Genomic DNA, 14,630 nt, shown 5'->3' with positions numbered 1-14,630 from the left:
GGTATCACAGTCATTTTCACAATGACTTCTTCCAAGCCAAGAACATGGTGTATCTCTCCATCTGTTTGTGTCATCTTTACTTGCATTAATCAGTGTCTTATTGTTTTCTGAGTACAGGTCTTTTGCCTCCTGGGGTAGGTTAGTTCCTAGAAGTTTATTCTTTTAATTACAATGGTAAATGAGATTGTTTCCTTAATTTCGCTTTTGGTCTTTCATTGTTAGTGTATGGGAAGGGAAGAGATTTCTGTGTATTAATTTTGTATCATGCCACTTTACCAAGCTGCTTGATTAGCTCTAGTAGTTTTCTGGTGGCATCTTTAGGATTTTTTATGTATAGTATCATGTCAACAACAAACAGCGACAGGTTTACTTCTTTTCCAGTTTGGATTTCTTTTATTTCTTTTTCTTCTCTGTTTGCTATGGCTAGGACTTCTAAAACTATTTTGAATAAAAGTGGTGCATACCGGTCAGAATGGCCATTATAAAAAAAATCTACAAACATAAATGCTGAAGAGGATTTGGAGAAAAGGGAACCCTCTCACACTGTTGGTGGGAATGTAAATTGATACAGCCACTACAGAAGACAGTATGAAGATTCCTTTAAAAGGTAGGAATAAAACTACTACTATATGACCCAACAATCTCACTACTGGGCAAATACCCTGAGGAAACCATAGCTGAAAAAGACACATGTACCACAGTGTTCACTGAGGCACTACTTACAATAGCTAGGACATGGCAGCAACCTAGATGCCCATTGACAGAGGAGTGGATAAAGAAGCTGTGGCACATTTACACAATGGAATATTGTTGTTCAGTCGCCAAGTCACGTCTGACTCTTTGTGACCCCATGGACTGTAGCAAGCCAGGCTTTCCTGTCCCTCACCATCTCCCAGAGTTTGCCTAGGTTCATGTCCATAGAATCGGTGATGCCATCCAACCATCCCATCTTCTGTCACCCTCTTCTCCTTCTGCCTTCAATCATTCCCAGCATCAGGGCCTTTTCCAGTGAGTCAGGTGTTCGCATTGGGTAGCTAAAATATTGGAGCTTCGGCTTCAGCATCAGTCCTTCCAAACAGTATTCAGGGTTGATATCCTTTAAGACTGACTGGTTTGATCTCTTTGCTTTCCAAAGGACTCTCAAGAGTCTTCTCCAGCACCAAAGTTTGAAAACATCAATTCTTTGGAGCTCTGCCTTCTTTATTGTCCAGCTCTCACATTTGTACATGACTACTGGAAAGATCATTACTTTGACTATATGGACCTTGGTCGACAAAGTGAAGTCTTTGCTTTTTAGAATATGTACTGCCAAAGCAAGCACTATCCATTCTTTTTTAGATTCTTTTTTCATATAGGTCATTACAGAGTATTGAGAGGAGTTCCCTATGCTATACAGTAGGTCCTTATTAGTTATCTATTTCATATATAGTGGTGTGTTTATGTCAATCCCAATCTTCTAGTTTATTCCTCCTCCACTTCCCCCTGGCAAACAAGTTTGTTTTCTACATCTATTATGTAGGAAAAAAACCTCCGCCTTAATACTTCATAGTTGTAGCAACCATGTCAAGGTATAGTAAGAAATAATTTATTACACAATGCCATATCACATACACAAGAAAGCCAAGTATAAAAAATATCATGCCTCAGGGAAAACCAATATTATGAAAAACCAGAAAAATCAGAGTGGCCACAACATGAGCTGGAAAAAAGAAAAAAATAGATATCAGTCTTGGGTACTTTATTCTAATACTCAGTGTATGAAAGTCAACTTTCACCTTTTCAATGCAAATATACGAGCTGCAGTACTATTCAAGGCATGTACATTTCACTATGCTGTTCAGTCGCTCAGTTGTGTCCAATTCTTTATGACCCCATGGACTGCAGCATGCCAGGTTTCCCTGTCCTTCACCATCTCCTGGAGCTTGCTCAAACTCTTGTCTATTGACTCGGTAATACCATCCAACACCACAGTTCAAAAGCATCAGTTCTTCTGCGCTCAGCAGTCCAACTCTATCTCAAGTGAAACACAAACATTTTCTCAAGGAATCCACACCAAAGACTATGGCTAGCGCCTGTCTGATTCACAGGCAGGCTTTTCAGGGAATCTCTTGGGGGTCAAGAGTAGGATCTAGTCAGTGTTCTAGAAACTCTTATGCCTTTAATGTCTTTAAAAATTGTAGCCCCTTCAGGACCATTTTGCCCAGGATTTGTCAGATGCCATCTACTCAAAATAAGCATCAAGAGCTGCTTCACCTCCAACCTTCCAGAGCATTTAGATTTTAATGATGAACAGCATGAATACATCCATATTTAGGGATGCAACACATGTTCTTTAATGAGATTATGAGTATGTCACCAACAATGCAACTATTAGTCAAAACAAATTTCTATTTAATTGAGCAAACAATAAACAAGAGGCGTCATCATCTCCTGGCCAGGGTATATAAAGGGCCCCCAGCAGGAGGAAGACACTCACACCTGAGAACACTCAACTCCTCTCACCACCTCCACCCCACTCAGCCCCACACACCACCATGACCGGCTCCTGCTGCGGCCCCACCTTCTCCTCCCTGAGCTGTGGCGGAGGCTGCCTCCAGCCCTGCTTCTACCGCGACCCCTGCTGCTGCCGCCCAGTGTCCTGCCAGACCACCGTGAGCCGCCCCGTGACCTGCGTGCCCCGCTGCACGCGCCCCATCTGCGAGCCCTGCCGCCGCCCAGTCTGCTGCGACCCCTGCGGCCTGCAGGAGGGCTGCTGCCGCCCCATCACCTGCTGCCCCACGTCCTGCCAGGCCGTGGTCTGCCGGCCCTGCTGCTGGGCCAGCACGTGCTGCCAGCCCATCTCTGTGCAGTCCCCGTGCTGCCGCCCCACCTGCTGCCGGCCCGCCCCCTGCCGCACCACCTGCCGCACCTGCAGGACCTCCCCCTGCTGCTGAGCAGTGCACTGCCTGCGCAGAGCAAGCAACCAACCGCCTGAAAAAGTTCTACCCCCATTTCTCTACCTAACAAACCTCCTGCCCTGAGCCCTTAAGACCTCACATCAACTAGGAACTGGAGATCCAGGCTCATCTATTAAGGCTTGGGCTATTCTCAAGTAATAGTAAAAACTTCCTTCTTCCCTTCTTAGATCTTAAGTCTTGCAGCATGTTTGTTTTCTAATAAACTTCTCTTTTTTGGCCTAGCAAACACAACTTTGTTTTTACTTATTCATTCTATTTTTTGTTTTAAATATAAGCATAACAAAAATAGACTGATTGCCTACCCTCTGCAAACTATAGACTGTATTAAAGTTGGGTTAATGTCACCCTATTCAAGAAATTTCCAGGAGATGAAACAAACTCACAGTAATTAACCAACTATTAGACTATGAAAATGTACAACACACTGTCAACAGAGAAATTACTATCAACTGGGGAGAACAAGAAATATTGAAAAAGAAGCTAACATTTCATATGAGTTAATATTTAGGTGTCCAGATCTCAGGGAAGATGGCATTTTCAATAATGGCAACAGTATGACAAAGGTATAGAGAAGTTGTTCAGAGTTGATTGGAGTGGGATATAGGTAGAGTAATAATGGAAGATCATTTTGGAAAGTTGGTGTGCTTTTAGAACGAGCCAAAGTAATATGCTGTCTATTCAACAAACGCAAAGAGCTGTTGAAAGACTTAGGGCAGGGGAATGGCATGGCAGGAGTTGTGCATAAGGATGATTTCTGTGGTAGGTGTTTATAAACGCAAAGGACCAAAGGCTAGACATAATAATGACTATACAGAAGCAATCAAGAGACCACTGCCGTGGTCTAAGTGATACACATTAAGAGTTAACTGAGATATTACCATGGAATAAAAAAGACACAAAGAATATGGCAGACATAGAAACCCAGGTGGAGAATTAACCAATCTGAATGTAGGAATCTCTAATTTTCTTGAAGAGATCTCTTGTCTTTCCCATTCTGTTGTTTTCCTCTATTTCTTTGCATTGATCACTCAGGAAGGCTTTCTTATCTCTCCTTGCTATTCTTTGGAACTCTGCATTCAGATGCTTATATCTTTCCTTTTCTCCTTTGCTTTTCGCTTCTCTTCTTTTCACAGCTATTTGTAAGGCCTCCTCAGACAGCCATTTTGCTTTTTTGCATTTCTTTTCCATGGGGGTGGTCTTGGTCCCTGTCTCCTGTACAATGTCACGAACCTCCGTCCAGAGTTCATCAGGCACTCTATCTATTAGATCTAGACCCTTAAATCTATTTCTTACTTCCACTGTATAATCATAAGGGATTTGATTCAGGTCATATCTGAATGGTCTAGTGGTTTTCCCTACTTTCTTCAATTTAAGTCTGAATTTGGCAATAAGGAGTTCATGATCTGAGCCACAGTCAGCTCCTGGTCTTGTTTTTGCTAACTGTGTAGAGCTTCTCCATCTTTGGCTGCAAAGAATATAATCAATCTGATTTCGGTGTTGACCATCTGGTGATGTACATGTGTAGAGTCTTCTCTTGTGTTGTTGGAAGAAGGTGTTTGCTATGACCAGTGCGTTCTCTTGACAAAACTCTATTAGCCTTTGCCCTGCTTCATTCTGTGCTCCAAGGCCAAATTTGCCTGTTACTCCAGGTGTTTCTTGACTTCCTACTTTTGCATTCCAGTCCCCTATAATGAAAAGGACATCTTTTTTGGGTGTTAGTTCTAAAAGGTCTTGTAGATCTTCATAGAACAATTCAACTTCGGCTTCTTCAGCGTTACTGGTTGGGGCATAGGCCTGGATTACTGTAATATTGAATGGTTTGCCTTGGAAACGAACAGAAATCATTCTGTCATTTTTAAGATTGCATCCAAGTACTGCATTTCAGACTCTTTTGTTGACCATGATGGCTACTCCATTTCTTCTAGGGGATTCCTGCCCACAGTAGTAGATATAATGGTCATCTGAGTTAAATTCACCCATTCCAGTCCATTTTAATTCACTGATTCCTAGAATGTCTATGTTCATTCTTGCCATCTCCTGTTTGACCACTTCCAATTTGCCTTGATTCATGGACCTAACATTCCAGGTTCCTATGCAATATTGCTTTTTATAGCACCGGACCTTGCTTCTATCACCGGTCACATCATTGGAAGGACTGATGCTAAAGCTGAAACTGCAATACTTTGGCCACCTCATGCGACGAGTTGACTCACTGGAAAAGACTCTGATGCTAGGAAAGGTTGGGGGCGGGAGGAAAAGGGGACGACAGAGAATGAGATGGCTGGATGGCATCACCGACTCTGTGGACATGAGTTAGAGTGAACTCCGGGAGTTGGTGATGGACAGGGAGGCCTGGCATGCTGTGATTTATGGGGTCGCGGAGAGTCGGACACGACTGAGCAACTGAACTGTACTGAACTGAACTGAACTGAATGTAGGAAACAAGAAACAACTAGGAATAAAATAATTAGAAATTGCAGATCTATGGGAAACTCTTCTGGTCAGAAGATACTTAAAACAATTTTTAAATATTTATATTTGCTTGCTGTGTGTTTAAAACCACACAGAAATGTTAGAAGAAAACAGAGAAGACAGTGAGTTTTACTAACTATAATTGATCCTGGAAAAAAACACAGTGTAAAATAAAATGAACATATCTAGGAATGAGGAATAGAAGTTTTATACCCATCTCTTCTGGCTGTGTACTGGCTGTGTGAATGGAGCAAGTTACTAGCCTCTCCAGAGTGCTATTGCTGCTGCTGCTGCTAAGTCGCTTCAGTCATGTCTGACTCTGTGCGACCCAATAGACGGCATCCCACCAGGCTCCCCCATCCCTGGGATTCTCCAGGCAAGAACACTGGAGTGGGGTGCCATTTCCTTCTCTAATGCATGAAAGTAAAAGTGAAAGTGAAGTCGCTCAGTCATGTCTGACTCTTTGTGACCCCATGGACTACAGCCTACCAGGCTCCTCCATCCATGGGATTTTCCAGACAAGAGGACTGGAGTGGGGTGCCATTGCCTTCTCCGCTCCAAAGTGCAGTCAATCCTAAACCCCATAGTATTCTAATATCAACTGATGCTGAGAGGAAATTAGAAATGGTTCACACCACAACGTCAATATTTCAATTTAGAACTTTGAGGCTGAATATTTCCTTCTTTTTTTCTGTTTCACAGCATCAACCTTTTTTCAAACTTATTTATTTTTAATTGGAGGATAATTTCTTCACAATATTGTGTTGGTATCTGCCATACATCAACATGAATCAGCCATAGGCACATGTATGTCCTCTCCCTCTTTAACCTCCTTCTCACTTCCCACCCCATCCCTCCTCTCGGGCAGTCCCAGAGCACCCAGTTTGAGCTCCCTGTGACATATAGCATGTTCCCACTGGCTATCTATTTTACATATGGTAATATATATGTTTCAATGCTGCTCTCTCTGTTTGTCCAAACCTCTCCTTTGCCCACTGGGTCCACAGGTCTGCTCTCTGGTCTGCATCTCCATAGGAACATCCTGTTCCTATGTTCAACTCTGGCTTATTGGTACTACGCCAATTAGTGCACTAGAGTAAGATATGAGGCAGCAGATTGGGTCTTCCCTTCTACATAATCCTTCAGTGCCCCCAGCATAATAGTGTTCAATCAGTTCAGTTCAGTCGCTCAGTCGTGTCCGACTCTCCGTGACCCCATGAATTACAGCACGCCAGGCCTCCCTGTCCATCACCAACTCCCGGAGAACATTCAAACTCATGTCCACAGAGTCAGTGATGCCATCCAGCCATCTCATTCTCTGTCGTCCCCTTCTCCTCCCGCCCCCAACCTTTCCCAGCATCAGAGTCTTTTCCAGTGAGTCAACTCGTCGCATGAGGTGGCCAAAGTATTGCAGTTTCAGCTTTAGCATCAGTCCCTCCAATGAACATCCAGGATTGATCTCCTTCAGAATGGACTGGTTGGATCTCCTTGCAGTATAAGGGACTCTCAAGAGTCTTCTCCAACACCACAGTTCAAAAGCATCGATTCTTCGGCGATCAGCTTCCTTCACAGTCCAACTCTCACATCCATACATGACCACGGGAAAAACCATTGCCTTGACTAGACGGACCTTGGTTGGCAAAGTAATGTCTCTGCTTTTTAATATACTATCAAGGTTGGTCATAACTTTCCTTCCAAGGAGCAAGCGTCTTTTAATTTCATGGCTGCAATCAGCATCTGCAGTGATTTTGGAGCCCAAAAAAATAAAGTCTGACACTGTTTCCACTGTTTTTCCATCTATTTCCCATGAAGTGATGGGACCAGATGCCATGATCTTTGTTTTCTGAATGTTGAGCTTCAAGCCAACCTTTTCACTCTCCTCTTTCACTTTCATCAAGAGGCTTTTGAGTTCCTCTTCACTTTCTGCCATAAGGGTGGTGTCATCTGCATATCTGAGGTTATTGATATTTCTCCCAGCAATCTTGATTCCAGCTTGTGCTTCTTCCAGCCCAGCGTTCCTCATGATGTACTCTGCATATAAGTTAAATAAGCAGGGTGACAATATACAACCTTGACGTACACCTTTTCCTATTTGGAACCAGTCTGTTGTTCCATGTACAGTTCTAACTGTTGCTTCCTGATCTGCATACAGGTTTCTCAAGAGGCAGGTCAGGTGGTCTGGGATTCCCATCTCTTTCAGAATGTTCCACAGTTTATTGTGATCCACACAGTCAAAGGCTTTGGCATAGTCAATGAAGCAGAAATAGATGTTTTTCTGAAACTCTCTTGCTTTCTCCATGATCCAGCGGATGTTGGCAATTTGATCTCTGGTGCCTCTGCCTTTTCTAAAACCTGCTTGAACATCTGGGAGTTCACGGTTCACATATTGCTGAAGCCTGGCTTGGAGAATTTTGAGCATGACTTTGCTAGCGTGTGAGATGAGGGCTATTGTGCGGTAGTTTGAGCATTCTTTGGCATTGCCTTTCTTTGGGATTGGAATGAAGACCGACCTCTTCCAGTCCTGTGGCCACTGCTGAGTTTTCCATATCTGCTGGCATATTGAGTGCAGCACTTTCACAGCATCATCTTTCAAGATTTGAAATAGCTCAACTGGAATTCCATCACCTCCACTAGCTTTGTTCGTAGTGATGCTTTCTAAGGCCCACTTGACTTCACATTCCAAGATGTCTGGCTCTAGGTCAGTGATCACGTTATCGTGACTATCTTGGTCGTGAAGATCTTTTTTGTACAGTTCTTCTGTGTATTCCTGCCACCTCTTCTTAATATCTTCTGCTTCTGTTAGGTCCATACATTTCTGTCCTTTATCAAGCCCATTTTTGCATGAAATGTTCCCTTGGAATCTCTAATTTTCTTGAAGAGGTCTCTTGTTTTTCCTATTCTGTTGTTTTCCTCTATTTCTTTGCATTGATCACTGAGGAAGACTTTCTTATCTCTCCTTGCTATTCTTTGGAACTCTGCATTCAGATGCTTATATCTTTCCTTTTCTCCTTTGCTTTTCGCTTCTCTTCTTTTCACAGCTATTTGTAAGGCCTCCTCAGACAGCCATTTCGCTCTTCTGCATTTCTTTTCCAGGGATGGTCTTGGTCCCTGTCTCCTGTACAATGTCACGAACCTCCGTCCAGAGTTCATCAGGCACTCTATCAATCAGATCTAGTCCCTTAAATCTATTTCTCACTTCCACTGTATAATCATAAGGGATTTGATTCAGGTCATATCTGAATGGTCTAGTGGTTTTCCCTACTTTCTTCAATTTAAGTCTGAATTTGGCAATAAGGAGTTCATGATCTGAGCCACAGTCAGCTCCTGGTCTTGTTTTCGCTAACTGTATACAGCTTCTCCATCTTTGGTTGCAAAGAATATAATCAATCTGATTTCGGTGTTGACCATCTGGTGATGTACATGTGTAGAGTCTTCTCTTGTGTTGTTGGAAGAGGGTGTTTGCTATGACCAGTGCGTTCTCTTGACAAAACTCTATTAGCCTTTGCCCTGCTTCATTCCGTGCTCCAAGGCCAAATTTGCCTGTTACTCCAGGTGTTTCTTGACTTCCTACTTTTGCATTCCAGTCCCCTATAATGAAAAGGACATCTTTTTTGGGTGTTAGTTCTAAAAGGTCTTGTAGGTCTTCATAGAACCGATTAACTTCAGCTTCTTCAGCATTACTGGTTGGGGCATAGGCCTGGATTACTGTAATATTGAATGGTTTGCCTTGGAAATGAACAGAAATCATTCTGTCATTTTTAAGATTGCATCCAAGTACTGCATTTCGGACTCTTTTGTTGACCATGATGGCTACTCCATTTCTTCTAAGCATGTGCTATTTATAAAAAGAATGATGTCAGTTTCCAAACCTATAAAATTAAATGGTTGGACAAAATGATATATTAAGTTTTTGATCTCTAACATTCAGTGATTCCCCTAACCGTCCTTTAGCTTCATACCTGCAGTCATGGTTACCATGACGTGGACATGTTTACTGACACTGCCATGAATCACTCTTTACTATAATTCTATCGCTGTACAAACCAAACCTCCACCTCATAAAAGCTAACTCTGTGCTTCTACTCAGGGTTGGAAGGCAAGAACAAACCTACCACAAGCAGCAATGATGTATGCTTTTGGCCTCCACTCTTTTCATTTCCCTCCTGTATAACTCCAAACTTCTAGTGGAAAATTGCATACTTTTGGAAACCACCAAGAATTGTTTTGACCTTTGTTTTGCTGACATTTATCTTAATCTCTTTGCACTTGTATCTACTGAATGACATTTGATCATCCATTCCCTTCGTTGTTGTCCAGTCGTTAAGTAGTGTCCAACTCTAATCTGCCTTATAAGACTGTGATCCAGAAAAAGTGTTTCCTAGCTTCTGCTTCTTCTTTTATTGGTTCTCTTTCATAAATTCAATTGTCATCCTCTTTGGTCTAATATCATCCTTTCATAGGAAACACGTAGTTACATAAAAAATGGCATAAATTGAAAATGAATCCCACCTTTGAGAAATAAATACTGTTCAGATAATCCATAGGGAAGTGATTCTTATCCTTCAGAGAGAAATGTCAGTTACACATAAAATTTTTGTGACTTTTTTTCCTAATTACTGGGTATGAATTGTAGTCCTTCTTTTAAATTTGTGCTATTAATATTAATAACAAAATACAATAAATTGAGATGGAGATTTCATACTCTCCTCAGTGATAAGTGTTTCATCAAGTCTGAATGTGTGAAATTCAAGAGAGATCATAGAAATTGGAGAGATCCAATTTCTGGAAAGATGTATGAATTCCTATGAATGTGGAGTTTATCAGTTTCTATCTGGCTGCTTGTAGAAACTATAATTTCAATTACATAAAAAAAGTAGGAAGGCTTAGATGCAGGACAATCAATGGTTAATAATTTTATTCTGGAGACTGAAGGTTTGGAGAATATGATCCCATAGTCACATTATCTTACGAGTGACAATGATGTGATCATAAGCGCAAAACAAAGGTTGAGACTTGAAGAGAAATTACAGCATTATTTGAAAATAAAACATCAGTATTTCTACCAAAGACAAACACATTTGATGAGTATTAGCTGAGCAATAAGGAAAATCCAATTTGGGGATATATTTAAAGTAACTCATTATTTCATCAATCAGAGGGCCCTGGAAAACATTGTTTAAAAGAGTAATAACATAAAAATGCTGTCCATCACAAAAACAGGAAGTGGCCAAAGTCTATAAAAGGCCCGAGTGGAACAAGCAGACCTAACTCAGAAACTTCTCCAGGCATCCCAGCTCTCAACCTAACCCCTGACACCATGGCCTGCTGTTCTACTAGCTTCTGTGGATTTCCCATCTGTTCCACTGCTGGGACCTGTGGCTCCAGCTGCTGTCCATCAACCTGCAGTCAGACCAGCTGCTGCCAGCCAACTTCCATCCAAACCAGCTGCTGCCAACCAATCTCCATCCAGACCAGCTGCTGCCAGCCAACCTGCCTCCAGACCAGTGGCTGTGAGACTGGCTGTGGCATTGGTGGCAGCATTGGCTATGGCCAGGTGGGTGGCAGTGGAGCTGTGAGCAGCCGCACCAGGTGGTGCCGCCCTGACTGCCGCGTGGAGGGCACCAGCCTGCCTCCCTGCTGTGTGGTGAGCTGCACACCCCCATCCTGCTGCCAGCTGTACTATGCCCAGGCCTCCTGCTGCCGCCCATCCTACTGTGGACAGTCCTGCTGCCGCCCAGCCTGCTGCTGCCAGCCCACCTGCATTGAGCCCATCTGTGAGCCTACCTGCTGTCAACCTACCTGTTAAAAACCTTCTGATGGAAATCCTAAGACAATGGCACTTCAAAATTAGCCAATGTAGAGTCCCAACAAACTTCTAAGCACTAGTACCCATAACCCAGCCTACCACCTCATGTCACAAGGCTACATAATTTCCCTAACATGGAAATTGATTTATAATAAAAAACCAAAAATATTTCATAGATCTGGATATCAACAGAAGTCCTACATTGTGAAAAGAAATGTGTAATACTTTACTATAAATATCTTCTGAAATGTTTCAACAACTCATCGACTTTTGGATTTAATAAAATTTTTCATTCTTCAGTGATGAAGTCATTGTTGGAGCTTTCTTTTCTTTGGTATCTGTTATTGATATTGGGGTACTGGGATTTTTCAAAATGTCAATAAATGTAGCGTAGTGCTGTGGTTTTTCTTTATTATTGTGCTTTTAGCAGTGGCCTTTAAAAGGTGGTTTTCCTTGTCTATCTACAGTCAAAAAATATGATTAAAAGAATACATCAGTATTTAGACACTATTCTCTGAAGTCCTCAAGTATGCAAATTAATGGGTTAGGTGTCCCAGAATACCAATTTTATGTCATTTGGCTTCCTGAGGTGTCGCCAAATATATTCAGTTCATTCATATATGATTCTGTAGACAATTCTCTAAATCATCAAGGATATAAAAGTAATACATAATTGGAAAGACAGTTATTAGCATAAGGTGTGGGCTTCCCTGGTAGCTCAGCTGGTAAAGAATCCACTTGCAATGCAGAAGACCCCTGGGTCTTATTCATGGGTCAGGAAGATCCCCTGGAGAAGGGAGAGGTTATCCACTCCAATATTATTAAGCTTTCCTGGTGGCTCAGATGATAAAAAATCTGCCTGCATTGTGGAAGACCTGGGTTTGATCCCTGGGTTGGGAAGATCCCCTCAAGGAGGGCATGGCAACCACTTCAGTACTCTTGCCTAGAGAATTCCCATGGACAGAGGAGCCTGCCGGGCTACAGTCCATGGGGTTGCAAAGAGTTGGACATGACAGAGCAACTAAGCACAGCACAGCACAGCAGATCATAAGGTGTAAGGCATCCTGAACTCTAGTCCCCACTTTGTAAGCCACAATCCATGAGCTCTTGAACAAGTCCCTTTGCTTGCCTGGGGCCCTGTTTCTAACCTGGAGAATGATATAATTGAATTTTATTTCTTGCAATGTCCCTTACAGGCATAGGATATTAGATCATTTCCTAAATAGGTGACACACTGATAATTAGTCCCTTCAGATGCCCAAAGGGAAAAAAATATTCAATGGCCAAATAGTGTTGCATGTGTTATCAACACATGGAAGGTATATACAGCACCTTAGAAAATTAAAAGGACTGAGATGTCCTATAATAAAGGAATCTCTATAACCATCACTCAGTGGTTCCCAGAGAATCCTTGAGTCATTTATTACCAACTATTGAAGCTGAAACTCCAATACTTTGGCCACCTGATGTGAAGAACTGACTCACTGGAAAAGACCCTGATGCAGGGAAAGATTGAAGGCAGGAGAAGAAGGGGATAACAGAGGATGAGATGGTTGGATGGAATCACCGACTTCATAGACATGAATTTAGGCAAGCTCCAGGTGTTGATGATAGACAGGAAAACCTGGTGTGCTGCCATCCGTGGAGTCAAAAAGAGTCGGACACAACTGAGCAACTGAACTGACTGACTCTGAACACCCCATTAGCAATTAATTCTAGTACTCCTCAAAATATTCTTTGGAAAGTGAGGAAAGGGGATTACAACTGATGTATTCTATAATATCTACACAATTCCCTCCTGTATTGTGAAGCAGAAAATAAATGTCCACTGCAGGGCTGGGTTTATAAGATGAAATAAAAGACATTTAATGGAGCTTCTGTGCTAAAGGATGAAATCTTTGGTCATAAAATCAAAGTGGTGAGTCACTTGCTGGAGGTAGAGGAGAATGGGAATGATTTGTTGCTGTTCAGTCACTAAGTTGTGTCTGACTCTTTGTGACCCATAAACTGAAGCAGGCCAGGCTTCTCTGTCCTTCACTATCTTCCTGAGTTTGTTCAAACTCACGTCCATTGAGTCAGTGATGCCATCCAACATTTCATCTGCTGTTGCCCCCTTCTCCTCTTGCCCTCAATCTTTCCAAGCATCAGGGTCTTTTCTAATGAGTCAGTTCTTTGCATCAGGTGGCCAAAGTATTGGAGTTTCAACTTCAGCATCTGTCCTTCCAATGAATATTCAGGGTTGATTTCCTTTAGGATTGACTGGTTTGATATCCTTGTAGTCCAAGGGACTCTCAAGAGTCTTCCCCAGCACCAAACTTTAGGGATGTTTGCTTAAGGATTATTAGATGTTCTTCTGGGGGATGAAGAAGTTTTGAAACTGGAGAGAGGTGTGGTGGTTACACAACATTAGGAATGCACTAAATACTATTCAATTGAACACTTTAAAACAGTTCATTGTATACTATGTGAATTTCACCTCAATTAATCAAAAGGATGGGGTCTCCATTAGCACAAATTTCAAGAATCAGGAAAAGACACCACCTTCAGGTAGATAAAATGAGGAATACACATCTTGCTGAGACATAGCTCTTTGTGTAAAGAAAGAGTCTAATTCCTCTGAGTGGGCAAAGTTCCTCATTGGGACACAACCTACATACTCAAACACAGTGGCTCCGAAATGTGGTCATCACTCTACCCACTCAAATACCACCCTCTCGTCTCCCATCAGGTTGGTAAGATTTAGGTTGGATTCACCTTTCATTTAGAAGGACCTCAGCCTCAAAGCACAAAGAGCTCGTTGGCACAGAGGAAAGAAGAGAAGGGTCTTGTTTGTATGTGTTAGACACTTGGCCTGGTCCTACCCTTTGCAACATCATGGACTATAGCCCATCATGCTCCTCTGTCCATGGAATTCTCCAGGAAAGAATACTGGCTTGGGTAGCCATTCCCTTCTCCAGGGGATCTTCCTAACACAGGGGTCGAACCCAGGTATACCACATTGCAGGCAGATTCTTTACTGTCTGAGCCACAAGTTGGGGGTGAAATGAGGTCCTTGAAGTTTGTGTGTTGTCTAGTCTTGGTCACTGGAATGGGAGCCTAGAAATGCAGAATCCCAGGCAGGACTGACTGTTCATTTGGATGGTACTTCAACCATGTCTTATGTCTGAGGAATCCAAGAAAGGTAGATGCAACTGAATTTAAAAGCTGGTAAAATAGAGTTTAAGAAATTGGAAAGAACCCCTTAAACTTTAACTAGAAAACTGGAACCCTAACATCTTAAAGAATAATAACTCAAAACTTTAATATCTGTGAACAAAGGCAAACATTGAAGCATAACAGACAAACACATTTTATGCATAACAGACAAACACACCTTTATGATTCTGGTACTGTCT

At 42.2% G+C, this 14,630-nt stretch overlaps 2 protein-coding genes across 2 annotated transcripts; both read left to right on the top strand.

Moving 5' to 3' along the window:
- The first annotated feature begins 2,503 nt into the window (after positions 1-2,503).
- LOC129537594 (keratin, high-sulfur matrix protein, IIIA3A) lies at positions 2,504-2,933 on the top strand. The gene has a single exon (XM_055397119.2). It carries the CDS (start codon positions 2,535-2,537, stop codon positions 2,931-2,933), a length of 399 nt encoding a protein of 132 aa, XP_055253094.1. The 5' UTR covers positions 2,504-2,534.
- A 7,813-nt stretch (positions 2,934-10,746) lies between these two features.
- Positions 10,747-11,235, top strand: LOC129537588 (keratin, high-sulfur matrix protein, B2A). Its single transcript, XM_055397105.2, has one exon. It carries the CDS (start codon positions 10,747-10,749, stop codon positions 11,233-11,235), a length of 489 nt encoding a protein of 162 aa, XP_055253080.1.
- The last annotated feature ends 3,395 nt before the right edge of the window (positions 11,236-14,630 follow it).

Source organism: Moschus berezovskii, chromosome 20 (genome assembly GCF_049115385.1).
Source record: "Moschus berezovskii isolate FMDL1 chromosome 20, NW_MosBer_1.0, whole genome shotgun sequence".
Lineage (NCBI taxonomy): Eukaryota > Metazoa > Chordata > Mammalia > Artiodactyla > Moschidae > Moschus > Moschus berezovskii.
This window is presented reverse-complemented; position numbering and strand designations above follow the sequence as displayed.

Coding starts and splice junctions, on each gene's coding strand:
- LOC129537588 (XM_055397105.2), top strand. CDS start 10,747: ATGGCCTGCTGTTCTACTAGCTTCTGTGGATTTCCCATCTGTTCCACT.
- LOC129537594 (XM_055397119.2), top strand. CDS start 2,535: ATGACCGGCTCCTGCTGCGGCCCCACCTTCTCCTCCCTGAGCTGTGGC.